Source organism: Theobroma umbraticum, unplaced genomic scaffold (genome assembly GCF_002168275.2).
Source record: "Theobroma umbraticum cultivar Fairchild unplaced genomic scaffold, ASM216827v3 scaffold_4.1, whole genome shotgun sequence".
In the NCBI taxonomy this organism is placed as follows: Eukaryota; Viridiplantae; Streptophyta; class Magnoliopsida; order Malvales; family Malvaceae; genus Theobroma; species Theobroma umbraticum.
Genome location: NW_018397258.1, coordinates 8,834,266 through 8,848,994, shown reverse-complemented (window position 1 = coordinate 8,848,994; position 14,729 = coordinate 8,834,266). Strand labels below are relative to the sequence as shown.

The 14,729-nt window shown below is 30.2% G+C and overlaps 1 protein-coding gene across 1 annotated transcript; it reads left to right on the top strand.

Annotated features, from left to right (window-relative positions):
- The first annotated feature begins 7,915 nt into the window (after positions 1-7,915).
- On the top strand, positions 7,916-12,080 carry LOC110414169 (bifunctional TH2 protein, mitochondrial-like). The gene is made up of 6 exons (XM_021425236.2): positions 7,916-8,447; positions 8,570-8,678; positions 9,699-9,989; positions 10,114-10,531; positions 10,673-10,939; positions 11,308-12,080. The coding sequence occupies exons 1-6, from the start codon at positions 8,266-8,268 to the stop codon at positions 11,718-11,720; spliced, it is 1,680 nt and encodes a 559-aa protein (XP_021280911.1). The 5' UTR covers positions 7,916-8,265; the 3' UTR covers positions 11,721-12,080.
- The last annotated feature ends 2,649 nt before the right edge of the window (positions 12,081-14,729 follow it).

Here is a 14,729-nt window from a genome sequence, read left to right as displayed (position 1 = left end):
ATCTTTTCATAATCAATATCAAGTTTTTGGATAAAACCTTGTACAGCAAGTTGTACTTTATATCTAATAATCTTATTTTTCTCATTTTGTTTTTACACAAATACCATTTATATCTCACTGGTTTTACACTATTTGATGTATAGACTATAAGTTAAAAAATTTCACGTTTTGCAAGTGAATTCAATTCCACTTTGATTGCGTCTTGCCATATTGATAAATCATTTCTCTATCTATATTCTTCAATAGATGTAAGTTTAAGATTCTCATTTTTTTCATAATATTTAGTGTTACATTATATAAAAAAAATATTGTCGACATTTATTTCATTCTTATTCCATCTTTTTCCCGTCATGATATAATTTATTGAGATCTTTTCATCTTCACTAATTTCAAGTACCTGAATTTCTTTTGAAAATATGTCAGGGGTCTCTTTCAGAGGTTTTATTTCTTTTTCTTGACTATCTTAAATATTTAGTCTATTGTTTTTTGAGAATTTTTATCATTGGAATCGATTTGTCTCCTAGGCTTCTAACATGTCCTAAACTCATTACCAATACCAGATTGTTCTACATTAATTCTGATTGGAGTATTTGCTGCTGGTATATGAGATTTAGTTACTCTCTTTAGGTCAGTAAATGCGCCTAACAACTGATTTACTATATTTGTAAATAAATTATCTTTTGAACTTCTTGTTTATATTGATTCGTGCACAGACCAAAACTAAATAATGATAATACATTCCAAGATATTTTCTTTTTCAGTTGCTTATTTCTCCTTTTAATGTTGAAAAAATTATTTCATCAAAATGGCAATCAGCAACTTTGCAGTAAATAAATATCTTGTTAAGGGTTCTAGATATTTAATTATAAATGGGGATTCATATTCAATATATATTCCTAACCTCTTTTGAAGACCTATCTTTTTGTGTTGTGGTAAAGCAATTGGAATATATACCGCACATCCTAAAATTTTTAGATGAGAAAATTTTGGTTTTTTACCATAAACTAATTGTATAAAGGAGAATTTATAATGACTCGTTGGCCTAATGTATACAAATGTTGTTGCATGCAAAATGACATGCCCCTGATTAGAAGTTGGGAGTTTAGATTTCATAAGTAATGACTTTGCAATCAATTTGAAGTATTGAACAAACGATTATGCTAAACTATTTTTTGTATGAACATGAGTAACAGATTGTTCAACATTTATTCTAATTGACATGCAATATTCATTAAAAGCTTATGTAAATTTACCAACATTGTCAAAACGAATTTTCTTGATTGCATAATAAAAAAAATATGCTCGCAAACAAATTAATTGTGCAAGTAATCTTACAAATGCTAAATTGTGAGTTGATAATAAGCACACATGTGACTATTTTGTCGATGTATCAATTAAAACCATAAAATATTTAAACGGTTCACATAATGGATGTATGAGTCCACATATATCACCTTGAACATGTTCCAAAAATGTAAGAGATTCAACCTCAACTTTAGCTAGTGATGGTCTTATACTTAATTTACCTTGAGAGCATACAACACATGAGAATTTATTAGATTAAAAAAGCTTTTGGTTTTTTTATGGATGATCATATGAATTTTCAATAATTTTTCGTATCATTATTGATTTAGAATAGCCTAACCAATCATGCTAAATATTAAAATTATTAGTAAACTTTTGATTTATTATAGTATAAGTTTAAATCATTTTAATTTGTGTAGTACATTCTAGAGGACAAAATGGGTAATTTTTCCAATGCACGCTTTTTAGCTAAGATAATAGATGTAATATAAAAGTATTCAGTAATTCTTTCATTCGTTATCTCAATATGATATCCATTCAGACGAATATCTTTAAAACTTAATAAGTTTCTTTAAGACTTAGTAGAAAATAATGCATCATTTATTATAAACTTTGTTTCTCTAGGTAATAAAATATTGGTTCTTCTGGGGCTTTTAATTAATCTTGTACTACTAGATATTGTATTGACATTAGCTTTTTCAATTATCCAATGGGAAAGATATTTCATGTTTTTAAATATAGTGTGCGTTGTAACACTATCTATTAGACATATATTTTCATCATTGATCTTGTATCCAACCAGATAAATATCCATATTTTCTTCAAAAAATAAAATATATATAGTAAGAAACTTACAAGTTAACATAAGAGAACATTACATATAAAATTTTTTATTAAAACACATAAAAAAAGTCTTCCTAATAGATATAGTAAAACACATCAACTTCTTAATAGAGTTATACTAAAACATATCAAGTTTATAATAGACTTATACTAAAACACATCAACGAACAATTTAAGAAATTTCATTATTGAGATTTCCATCACCAATTAAATGATCAATTCATCCTTCAAGGTGGGCAAAAAAATCAACAATATTGAAATGTTATATCAACTTGGCTATCATCTTCAACAAAATTTATTTTAATATTTTTTTCTTTATCTTTCAGTGATACTTGATAAAGTTCAACAAAATGTTTTGGAGTAACAAGTATGTGACCAATGATCTTTCATACCACATCGATAATAGACATTTTTTATATTCATTTTATTTTTGTCCACCTTTGTCTTTTTCTTGTATCTTTTCGCTATTTATTTACTTCTAGTGAATGTTCTTATAATCACAATAATAATTTGTGCAACCACCACGATTGTGATAATTATGGTGACTTCTTCCTTGTCCACGATTATGACCACAACCATAATTTTTAAATGATGTCGCATTTACTTCAAGGAATGGAGCAGAACCAATTGAGCGAGATTCATGATTTTTCATTAATAGCTCACTATTTTTCTCAGCCACAAGAAGACATAAAATCAGTTCAAAGTATTTCTTAAAACCCTTTTCACAATATTACTACAGTAAGAGCACATTTGAGGAATGAAAAGTAGAGAATGCTTTTTCTAACTTATTGGCATTAGTCATTTTTTCTCCACACCTTTTCCCAGCATGATATAATTTATTCAGATCTTTTCATTTTCAAAGATTTTAGATACTTGAATTTTTTCTAAAATTTTATTAATTATGTAATGGGTCTTTGTTTAGAGTTTTTGTTTTCTTTTTTCTAATTATCTTGTATATTAGATGCTTTTTCTTTTTCGAGGATTTATTTTTGGAACTGATTGGTTTCTCATGCTTTTGGTGTACCTTATCTTATTGGGACATTAATTATAATAGGAGCTTTTTATTGTTGATTTTGCAAATGTAAGTATACGTATTGAACAAGTAATATAGATAGTAAGTCGAAAATCATATCTCACAAAGATGTGCTCTTAATTCTTCACTAAGTATTAAAATTATGACAAATTAAATTTATTCAAGTAACTTGAAGTTTTAGAAAATTAATTAAAACTAAATTAAAGCAAACACTAAATTAATTAACAGAAATTAAAAATTTACTTGAGAAAGGCAATATATTAAAACGTAGGATTATAGGTTCATTCAACATTTTATCTGATACTAGCTTTTCTTGTTAATTACATTCATGGGTGGTTTACTCGCTTAGAATCCAAAGCTATTTACAAGTCTCCGTCGAGATACTGGTATAAATACCTAACTTAATTGGGTTACTATATGTTTATAGTAATTAATTAAATAATTTTTTTTTATAATTAAGAGAAAAGGGATTCAAACCCTTCCCTTTAGGTAAGGGCATAATGCACCAACCAATGAGTCAAATGCTCGGATGCAATCAATTAAATCAACTTCATTAAACTAAAGTTTCAATTTAGCTATGTATGGCAATTGGCGTATATCTACTTGAATCACGAGTCAAATCACCTAAGCGAAATAAAGATACACTATTTAATCTTAGTCCAATTTTAAATTTTCTTTTTCGAGTTTTAATTAGATTTACGAATCAATTAGTTGTTGGCTAGACAATCAAAAGCATTAAGAGCAAATTTAAATAAGTACAATATACCCATTCATAGTAAATAAAAAGAGAAACAAATATTCAAACTACATATTAAAAACCACCACAATCTTGAAAAAATAATTTAGCTCATAATATCTAATAAAAAGTTGAAGCTTTGTAATCTTAATTCTCCCTTAAATTTTCTTGTTTTCATTTTTTGTTTTTGGCTTTTTTTCTACAAAGAAATTACTTTTTGCCTCCACTAAAACTCTTTGAAAAAATCCCTTAAATAGGAAGAAGTTAACCTAATATCTAAATTTTAGTCAAAAAACTTTTTATGGAAATAAGTTCAAATGCTGCAGCTTTTAAATGTTCTGCCTTAAAATTTTGCTCCATATGCCTTTCAGCACCGCGACTTTCATTTTGAGTGCTGCTACCCTCAAGTGTTCTGTTTTGCATTACTTCCCTACTGTAGTACTCTCTTTTTGATAAGAATTTGGATCACCTTCCACTTTGAACTAGGCAAAATGATAAATAACAAAATTGTAGCCCTTGCTCTTAGCTTTCATTAGGAGTTCGGTAGAGAAATTTATCGTAAAAAGACCGCAACATGCTTAACAAATTCTACACCTAACTTTCTTGCATATGTCACTTCCATGAAGTTCTTAACGCTTGATAATCTTCAAAATCGAGATTAAATTAAAAAATTTTTAAATTAAAATTATTGATATGAAAATAAACTCAAATTAAAAATAATTCTAATGCATTAACCGAAATAAAAGAAAATATAAATATTACCTAAAATTAATTTGAAAATACAAGAACTTTGTTATTTTTGATAATCAAAATGTGGTAAAATAACTCTATATCATAAAGTTATCACTTTTTCAGTCAGTATATGAGATTTAGTTATTCTTTTTAGGTTAGTAAGTACAGCTAGTAACTAATTTGCTATATTTTGCAAATGAATTATATTTTGAATTTCAAATTTACATTAATTCATGCAATGATTAAAACTAGATAATGATAATATGGTTCAAGAAATTTCTTTTTTCCGCTATTTTTTCCCTTAATTTTGAAAAATGTATTTTATCAAAATGACAATCGACAAACCTTTCCATAAATAAATCTCTTATAAATGGTTCTAGATATTTAATTGTAGATGGAGATTCGTATCCAACATATATTCTTAACCTCTTTTGAAGACCCATTTTTGTGCATTGTGGTAGAGTAATTGGGTTATGTATCGCACATTAAAAAAATTCTTAGATGGAAAATATATAGTTCCTAACTATAAATGAATTGTATATGAGAGAAATTATGATTACTCATTGACCTGATGCGTATAATTGTTGTTGCATGCAAATCGGCATGCCTCTAAGCAAAAAAAGAGATGTAGTTTTCATAAGTAATGGCTTTAAAATAAGTTGAAAGTGTTTAATAAACGATTTTACTAGACCGTTTAGTTATGAATATGAGTAATAGGTTGTTCAACAATTATTTCAACCAATATACAATATTCATTAAAGGCTTGAGATATAAATTCACCAACATTATCAAGATGAATAGTCTTGATTGCATAATTAGAAAAATGTACTTACAAACGAATGATTTAGGTAAGTAATCTTGCAAATGTCAAATTGCAAGTTGATAATAAGTACACATGTGACTATTTTAGTTTATGTATTGATTAAAATTATAAAATATTTAAATGGTCCACATGGTGGATATATGGATTCACATATATCACTCTAAGTACATTTAAAAAAATGTAAAGATTCAATCTCAACTTAAAATGATGATGACCTTATAATTAATTTACCTTTAAAGTAAGCAATAAATGAGAATTCATCAGATTAAAAAATATTTTAATTTTTTAATTTATGACCACATAAATTTTTAATAATTTTTACATCATTATTGATCTAAGATGACCCAATCGATTATGCGAAACATTAAAGTCATTAATAAACGTTTGGCTTACTATAGCATGAATTCCAATCATTCTAATATTTGTATGGTACAGTCTAGATGAATATCCATATTTTTCTTCAATAAAATATAATACATATATAATAAGAAATTTGTAAGTTAACATAAGATAACATTAAATATGTAACTTATTATTAAAGTACATAATAAAAATACATCATTTAAATATAATGAAAACATATAAAAACATCTTCATGATAAAATTAAATTAAAACATACCAACAAATTATTTAAGAAATTTTCTTCTTGTATATTTTAATCATTAATCACATGATCAAATCCTCTTTTAGGATGGACAAGAAAAACAATAACATCTAAATATGTTATATCAACTTAGCCATGGTTAAAATCTCTTGAATAAATTTTTTTTGATATTTTTTTTCTTTTAGCTCTTAGTAATGTTTGATAAAGTTCAATAAGATGTTTCGACATACAACAAATATGTGACCAATGACCTTTCATGCCACATTGGTGACATACATTTTTTATATTTTTTTATTTTGTTCACTTTTGTCTTTTTCTTTTACTTTTCACTATTTATCCATTTTTGGTGAATCAAAATAAGGTATCCATCCACTTCTAGTAAGTATGGGTAAATGTATCTATATGCTCTTAATGGGTAAAGATTTTTGGTGGGTAAAATTATCTATTAACTTCTTATGGGTAAATGAATTTTTTGAATAGTGATTAATATAACTACCATGATTGCAATTATTATGATGACTTCCTCTATGTCTATGACTATAATTATTAAATTATGTCGTATTTACTTCAAGGAATGAATGAAATTTTTAATTTTTCATTAGTAGCTCATTATTTTGTTCAATCGCAAAAAGATATGAAATTCAAAACAAAACGTATTTTAGATTATCCAATTAGAATATTTTTCACTTGTTACAAAAAAATATATCATACAAAGTTTTCACATATTTAATTCAAGAAGTCATATGCAAAATCATTTAGTATGAAAGATAAATTTATATATGTTGGGTAAAATCATAGTTCGAATTGAACAAATAAATCATATAAGTATCATATATATTTTCATGTTCAACTTGATTTAATAAATCAAGAGACAAAATATGATAAATACTACATGACAACAAAATTCACATTGAAGTTAATTTTCAGGGAATAAAAACGTCAAAGAGATATCAAGCCATTTACTTGATTTGTTAAAACCAAAAATTAAAAAAATTGAAATCTTTTTGAAACTTGCAATGAAAATTAAATAATACCAAAACTTGGGATATTAGAGAATTGTGTTGATAATATTTTGTAACATATAACCTAAAAGAATATCTATGAGAGAAAAATATTAATACAATAAAAAGATTTTATTCAAAGATATGTATTTATAAATGAAGGAAGATGCCTATTTATAAGCTAATAATTCCTACCTAGATACACTTTATAAGATAAAGATAATGCTAAAGGTGTTGATTTGGATGGATTACATCTAAATTTTAAGCTAATATAATTTCTATTCAAGTTTAGATATACATAATGAAATATAATAATTCAAATCAAATTACACTTTTATATTTGGCTTGTTTGGCTATTTAGCTTGTTCATCTGTTTGATTTATTATAAACTTTTAGATTATGATATAATGAACAATCACACATATTCATAACAAAGATTTTCATTTAACTAATTATTATAAACTTTTCAATATTTAGTTTTTAATCCTTAAAGATTTTTTATTTTAATGAGATAGCACATTTGCAACCCTTTCATTCTAAAAAAAAAAAAATTGCAATCATGGAATAATTGGGGTCGGGAAAGATCGTCAAAGAGCCGTGTCCTTTAATTTGATTGATTAAATAAGACTTGGCCGTGGTGACAAAGATTAAGCAAGCTGCAATGCATTCACCACACGGAGACGAGTTAGGACGGGTATAGGGGGTGCATGGATCCCACATTTCTCTTTCATTCTTAATTTTCATTGATCCTACCTGGCATTATTAAAATTGAGGACGTGGCATACTTTTAGCTCTTTTCTCCCGTCCCTGTCGAGGAAACACAGTGTTACGGAGAAGAAATAAAGAAGGAAATTAGACCAGACTCGGTCTCTCTCTCTCTCTCTCTCTCTCTCACGAGGCCTCCATGATTTCTTCCCGTTGACCGCCGGCCTCTAATCAAATTCTTCTCTTTCCGCTCTTTCAGACTTTTTTTCCGCTTTTTCTTTAAAAACAATAAAATATTATATTTCCAAATACAAAATAAAAATCAAACGTATAAATTAATCAATTTACCAACTCTTCTCCTTTCATTTTTTGGGTTTCTATTTGTTTCTCAGTCGAAATCTCGAAGCATTCTTTACTTCGAAACCATCTCCTCCGATCCGATCAACCGTATTTCATCGAAACGACTGCGTGGCGGACGAGGAATGGGAGGGATGGACGTTGAAGGAGGAATCGCGAGGAAGTTATGGCACAAATTTAGGAGCGAATCGGTTTTTGTTAATTACACTCCTTTCTTCGTTTGCTTAGCCGCCGGCAATTTAAACGCCGACGCTTTTCTGCACTATCTATCTCAAGATGTTCATTTGCTCAATGCCTTTGCTAACGCGTGAGAATCCTGTGAATCAGTCTTTTCTAATTTACAAAGCTTAATGGATTCGCTATATGTCTTCAGACAGTTTATTCTTTTTCGCTTTCCCTAATTTTGTTTGTTTTTTTGGGAATTTTCAGGTACAAGTTAGCGGAGGAGTGTGCTGATGATGAGGAAGACAAGAAGGCAATACGAAAGTTAAGGAAACACGTTAAGGACAAGCTTAAATCACACGATTCTCGTGTCCGAGTAAGCTTTATTTAGTATTTTAGTGCTTTGTTCTGAAAAAATAAACAGGCATTAGAAACGTCATCATTTTTTTTTCTTAAAATTATGGTCCTTATTATTAGCAGAGCTCATGATTATTAATATTTGAATTGGATTTAAAATGGCAACAAAAACAGCAACAAGTGAAGAAGATGTGAATTAGTGGGAATTGTGGCAAACAAGTACTTTCTTTGTCTCCAATTGATTATTGATTTGTTGTTTTTTTTTTTTTTGATGCATATGATAATGTTTTAAATCTTCAAATCTCATGCCAAGGGGTGATTTCGGGTTTATTAATCTTAACCTGCCATTTTGGCCATATTTCATGGTATGCAAGTTTATGACTGTCTAAAAAATGATTACCTCATACATCGGTTGTGAAGTTTAGAAACTCCACAAGTGGGTTTGATTAATTGTCACAGTTTCTTTAATTAATAATTATATATGCTAACATAAGTAATTCAATCTTGATTTCCTTATTTATAGTATAATGTACATGCGGCAAGCATATAAATTCGCTTGTCGAGTTGTTAATCTCTAGAACCAGTGTGCGAGATAGTAATCCTTTCTCTAAATTCTATGCTTTCTCAGCTGAGATCCTCCCTTTTAGGATTTAGTATTTCAAGAATAGATTTTGAACTGGCTTACTCTTGTTCAGCCCGGTAACCATTTGGATTAGACAAATATGAAACTGCAATGTCTGTGTCTTCTTTCGTATTTCCTTATTAATTGTCATATAAATTCACTTGTTGAGTTGTTAGACTCTAGAACCAGCGTGCAAGATAAAAATCCTTTCTCTAGATTCTATACTCTCTGCTGAGATACTCCGTTGTAGGATTTAATATTTCAAGAATAGATTTTGAACTGGCTTACTCTTGTTCAGCCTGGTAACCATTTGGACTAGACAGATATGTAACTGCAATGTCTGTGTCTTCTTTCTTCATTTTGTGTTCATAGTGGTGGTTGCTTTAAGTATCTACTCTGATGAAGACCTTGCTGCAGGAATGGGGCTTTGAACTCCCAGAAGAGAGCACCTCAACAAATGCAACAGCCAAGTATACAGATTTTTTGTTGGCAACAGCCACGGGTAGAATTGAAGGAGAAAAAGTTCCTGGTAAAATTGCAACCCCTTTTGAGAAGACAAAAGTTGCCGCTTATACACTGGGCGCTATTGCACCTTGCATGAGGCTCTTTGCCTTTATAAATAAAGAGATCCAAGCTCTTCTAGACCCTAATGATAGCAGTCACATTTACAAGAAGTGGATTGATCATTATTGCTCTCAAAATTTTGAGGTTCACCAGATTATTGATTACTAAGTTTCTTCTGTGGTGTTTTATTGATACTTTGCTGATCAAACAAGAATACTTGGTTTGGTTGTTAGGAAAAGAATTTCACTTTGCTCAGTTCTGATTTCAGGCCTATGCTTTTCGAATTGAAGAGTTGCTGGATACACTAAGCATATCTTTGACAGGCGAAGAGCTGGATGTCATAGAAAAGCTCTACCATCAATCTATGAGACTGGAAGTAGATTTTTTCTCTTCTCAACCGATTATACAGGAAGCAGTGGTCCCTTTGTCTCGGATGCTAGACCCTGCTGCGGGTGGCCAACTCACCATATTTTGTGACTTTGACTTGACATGCACTGCTTTTGATTCCTCTGCTATTTTAGCAGAGCTTGCTATTATAACTATGCAGAAGGCTGAACCTGATGGACCTGAAACCCAACTTGCTCAGATGTCATTAGCTGATTTGAGGAGCACATGGGATGCTCTTTCTACCCAGTATACTGAAGAGTTTGAACAGTGTGTAGAAAGCATCACACCAACTGAGACAGGTTTGATAAATGATTGGGAGTCTTCTTGATTTTTATGCCCTGTTAGTAAAAATGTTTGTGGCAGTAACTGGTAATGACTTAATGCTATTGAGAGGAAATATTACTAAAAGTAATGCACCTTTCATTCCCCTACTTGTGCAGTGAAAAGTTTCAGTTATGAAGGTCTCTGTGAAGCCCTACAGCAATTTGCAGATTTTGAGAAGAAGGCAAATTCAAGAGTGGTGCAGTCAGGAGTACTTAAGGGTTTAAATCAAGAGGATATAAAAAGGGCTGGCCAAAGTCTGATCCTTCAAGATGGTTGTAAATGGTTTTTTAACAAAATCATGAAAGTTGAAAATCCTACTGCTGCTGTACATATACTTTCTTATTGTTGGTGTGGGGATCTCATTCGTTCAGCTTTTTCATCAGGTAATCCCTGGAACACAGACAAGCCGTGCTAGTTATATAAATACACGCACACAATTTGATAGTAAATTTGAAGATGCAGATAAAAGATCTAGAGTCTAGACATAACATATAGGATGACCAGATCTGTTCTTCACCCAATTATTGGAGAAATTTCTATCAGAAGACAAACTTGGATTTTAGATGTTGTAGCATATAATGCAATATCATTTATCAGGAAGTATATCCAAAGTATGCCGATTGTTTATTATGCTTTCATGCTCTCTATAATAGTTAGAACCTAGGATTACTTCAATACAAAGACCATCAGTTGCTCAAGTAATAATTGTTTGAAATTTAATGCTTTTACCTCATCCTATTTTACTTAGCAGGGGATCTAAAAGCTCTGAATGTGCACTCCAATGAGTTAGCTTGTGAAGAGTCCATCACAACAGGGGAGATCACTAAGAAGTTAGAATCTCCCATGGAAAAGCTTCAAGCATTCAATAACATATTAAACAGCAGAGGCAATGATTGCCAGCACTTGACGGTTTATATTGGAGGTTCAGTTGGTGACTTACTCTGCTTGCTTGAAGCAGACATAGGTATCGTGATGGGTTCAAGTCCCTCCCTGAGAAGATTGGGAGAACAGTTTGGCGTTTCTTTTGTGCCATTGTTCTCTGGTTTGGTGGTGAAACAGAGAGAAGTGGTTGAAGTTGGCTCTTCTACTTGGAAAAAGCTTTCAGGCACTTTATATACAGTCTCTAGCTGGGATGAGATACATGCATTTATTCTGGGTTCATGATCATAAAACCCTCTCTATGCTTCCAATGGTAATGAAAGGAAGCAATTTGCTGTAGGATATATAGAATCTCAATTGTGGCTAATTTTTCTCAAGGGCCACAGGTCAGCCCTGATTCTTTTTTTCTTTATATAGGGACTGTCATACAGAAATTAATATATAGAGCCTGCCTGCTATCACAGGTGCAATTGTGTAGTTACTGAAACATGGTGTCGAGCTCCATTTTCAGTTTTCTTTTGACCTTTCTATTCGGTTGGCATTTAAGCAAAAGTAATTTCAAAATTTGTTGTAATATCAAGATAAAATTTCATTTACAACAGTGGATGGAAATGTGTGATTGTTATGCTATCAGTTCTTTTTGGTCGTTGGTTTGCATATTTAGTGTTTATCAGTTTCATCCAAGCAATCCATTCTAGTTCACAGCAAGAGTTTTTACTATTCAGCCTGTGGTGTGGTATGTAAAAAGCTTCCATTGGAATAGGAGAAAAGAAGAAGAAAAAATGGTGCTGCTCCTAGAGAGAGATTTGAGTTATGTGCAAGCTTTGGATAAGGCTTTGCCATGGCGATCTGCCTATTTTGACTCGGGCAAAAGCAGGCTAAACCCAGTGAAAGATGATGCGTTGCTGACCTGAAGGATTTTCTTTGATTTATGTAGGCTGCTTTTTTGTTATTTTAGCAATTCACACTTGAGAGCTTGTCAAAAATTGGCACCAAGCAATTCAGAATAGCAAAGGCTGTCAAATTGAATGGGGAGACGTGGCAAGTAACGGGCCTAACAATAATACGTCTTCTTGTTTTCAAGATACGCCACTGGCTAAGTACTTGAATCTGAATTTGGTTATTTGAATCTTATAAATACTTAATTAAAATTTTAAATTATTATTTGATTTTTGTTTTTTAATGTCTTAGATATTACATATTAAATACATAAATAAAATAAATTTAAAATTATTTATATATATTATCAATAAAAATTAAATTAATAAATTATATTTAGTTTATACAAAAATGAATTAAAATTTTAAGAGCATATTTATAACAATTAATGAATTTTATTAAGCATTACACTAATTATAAAAGATTTATACATAAAAAATATTATGTTTAAAATTAAAATTTAATATTAAAAATTATTTTTTATAATCACATTCGGTAATAGGTACTTTAAGACAATTACCTAAATCGGCTAGTTGTTTTATTACTAAACTCTTATCAGAATTCAATTATAAGATATCTTAATCTTATCTAATCGGTTCAAATAATATAAGATATCTTACTATAAGGTACTTATTGACATTATTAACATGGCCAGCTTGAATATACATGCTTTATTTTATTTTTGAACTGTTAAAACCACTCTATTAAGAGAAAAGCTTTTAAAGTCCTTATATATATATATATATATATATATATTGAAATATAAACGTTGAATTGATCACTAATTAACATCTTGATTGATATATTATTAATAAATTTTATATTGAAAATTTTGAATGTAGAACTGGGGAGACGAACAACTAAATAAGAAAGAAAAATTAAAATAGCATCCTTCCTCCGTTCCCTTTTTTCCTCTTTTTCTTGCCATTTTTTTTTCCTCTGTTTTATAAGAAGAAGTGAAATCCATTTGTCATGCCTAACACTTTAAGAAGAAAGATTTCAAAAAGAAAGTATGTAGATAATGACATTGTATATTTTATCAAGTTAGTTTTTTGAGAGAGGGAAATGGATCGTAATAAATAGTATCAGAATAAACTCGACCTTAACTCGATTTCACGACAAATAATATTAAATTAAATAAATAAAAATGTCACGTCTAATACTTCAATAAAAAAAGTAAACAAAATGCGTTTAAAAATCTTATATCAAATAATTTAAAGAATTTTGAAGAATTTATAAACGATGACGTTTCACGCTTCATCATATTATCCTTTTGAAGAGAGAGTAATGGCCGTGACACCATAGTTGGACCAATAAGATTTGTAAGTAGTTTAATACAAGTACAACTCAAGCATGTGCCAGATGTCTGTATTGCATGAACTTGAATGGTTCTGAGACATGCTTTTCTCTCTTTCTCTCCGATCTAATTCCATCTGTGAAAGGCTGATTCAGGTGTAGGTTCAGGGCATGAAACCATGTGGGTAGCACGTCAGCCTTCATTTCCTCATAAATTCCCTCAGATGCAACATACTAATCAAATTGAACTATATTATATCCATATTTGTTCATAATCCCAATTCTCTCTCTAATAATAGGAAAGGAAGGAAGGAAGGAAGGAAGTACTTCTCCCTAGGAAGCCGCTGCTGCTGCCTTCTGGTTCACATGGCATCCATCCACTTTAGCAATCACCCAATAGGAAAAAAAATAAAAGAAAAACAACTGCACTGTTTCAGCCCACATGTGGGCATGTGGGGATCTGTTCCTTTTATTCATAGTTTAATGGTTTTTTTCTAAAGAAGAAATGGCGGTTGGTGGACTGCTCTCAGACCATGATTGATGGTATGTGCAAACACTTCCATTTTCTTTTGCTTCCTTTTTTTTTTTTTTTTTTCCCTGCTTATAATGTCTTTCGGTATTTGTTAATAATGCAATTGGGAGCTTCCTCTTTCTAAAAGGACAAACCTGTCTACATGCAAAAGCTTTTCCCGTTACTCTTTATAAGTTTTTAATCCTCTTATACTTAGGATACCCCAACCAGGTAATGAAGTTTTTTGTTTAGTACCTTTTAAGATATACATTGATCAAGAAGGTGGTCTTTAATCAAGGATTAAATCTACAATTTGGAGTTGCGTAAACACTTTTAACTTGAGGTTATGATCATTTGGCCAGAAGGGTAAACTTGATTTTTCATTTCCAATGCCTATAAGAACATTTGGTACTGAAAGAAGAGAAAAAAGGGCAACAACAAAAACTTGGCTATTGTCTTTGTTTCTCTGTTTACTTAGCCCATAACATGGAAAGATTCCATGGTATTCAATCATAACCAATAACTAACCTGCTCACACTGTTTAATTT

Coding starts and splice junctions, on each gene's coding strand:
- LOC110414169 (XM_021425236.2), top strand. CDS start 8,266: ATGGGAGGGATGGACGTTGAAGGAGGAATCGCGAGGAAGTTATGGCAC. Junction 8,448..8,569: donor CTCAATGCCTTTGCTAACGC/GTGAGAATCCTG, acceptor GGGAATTTTCAG/GTACAAGTTAGCGGAGGAGT. Junction 8,679..9,698: donor CACACGATTCTCGTGTCCGA/GTAAGCTTTATT, acceptor ACCTTGCTGCAG/GAATGGGGCTTTGAACTCCC.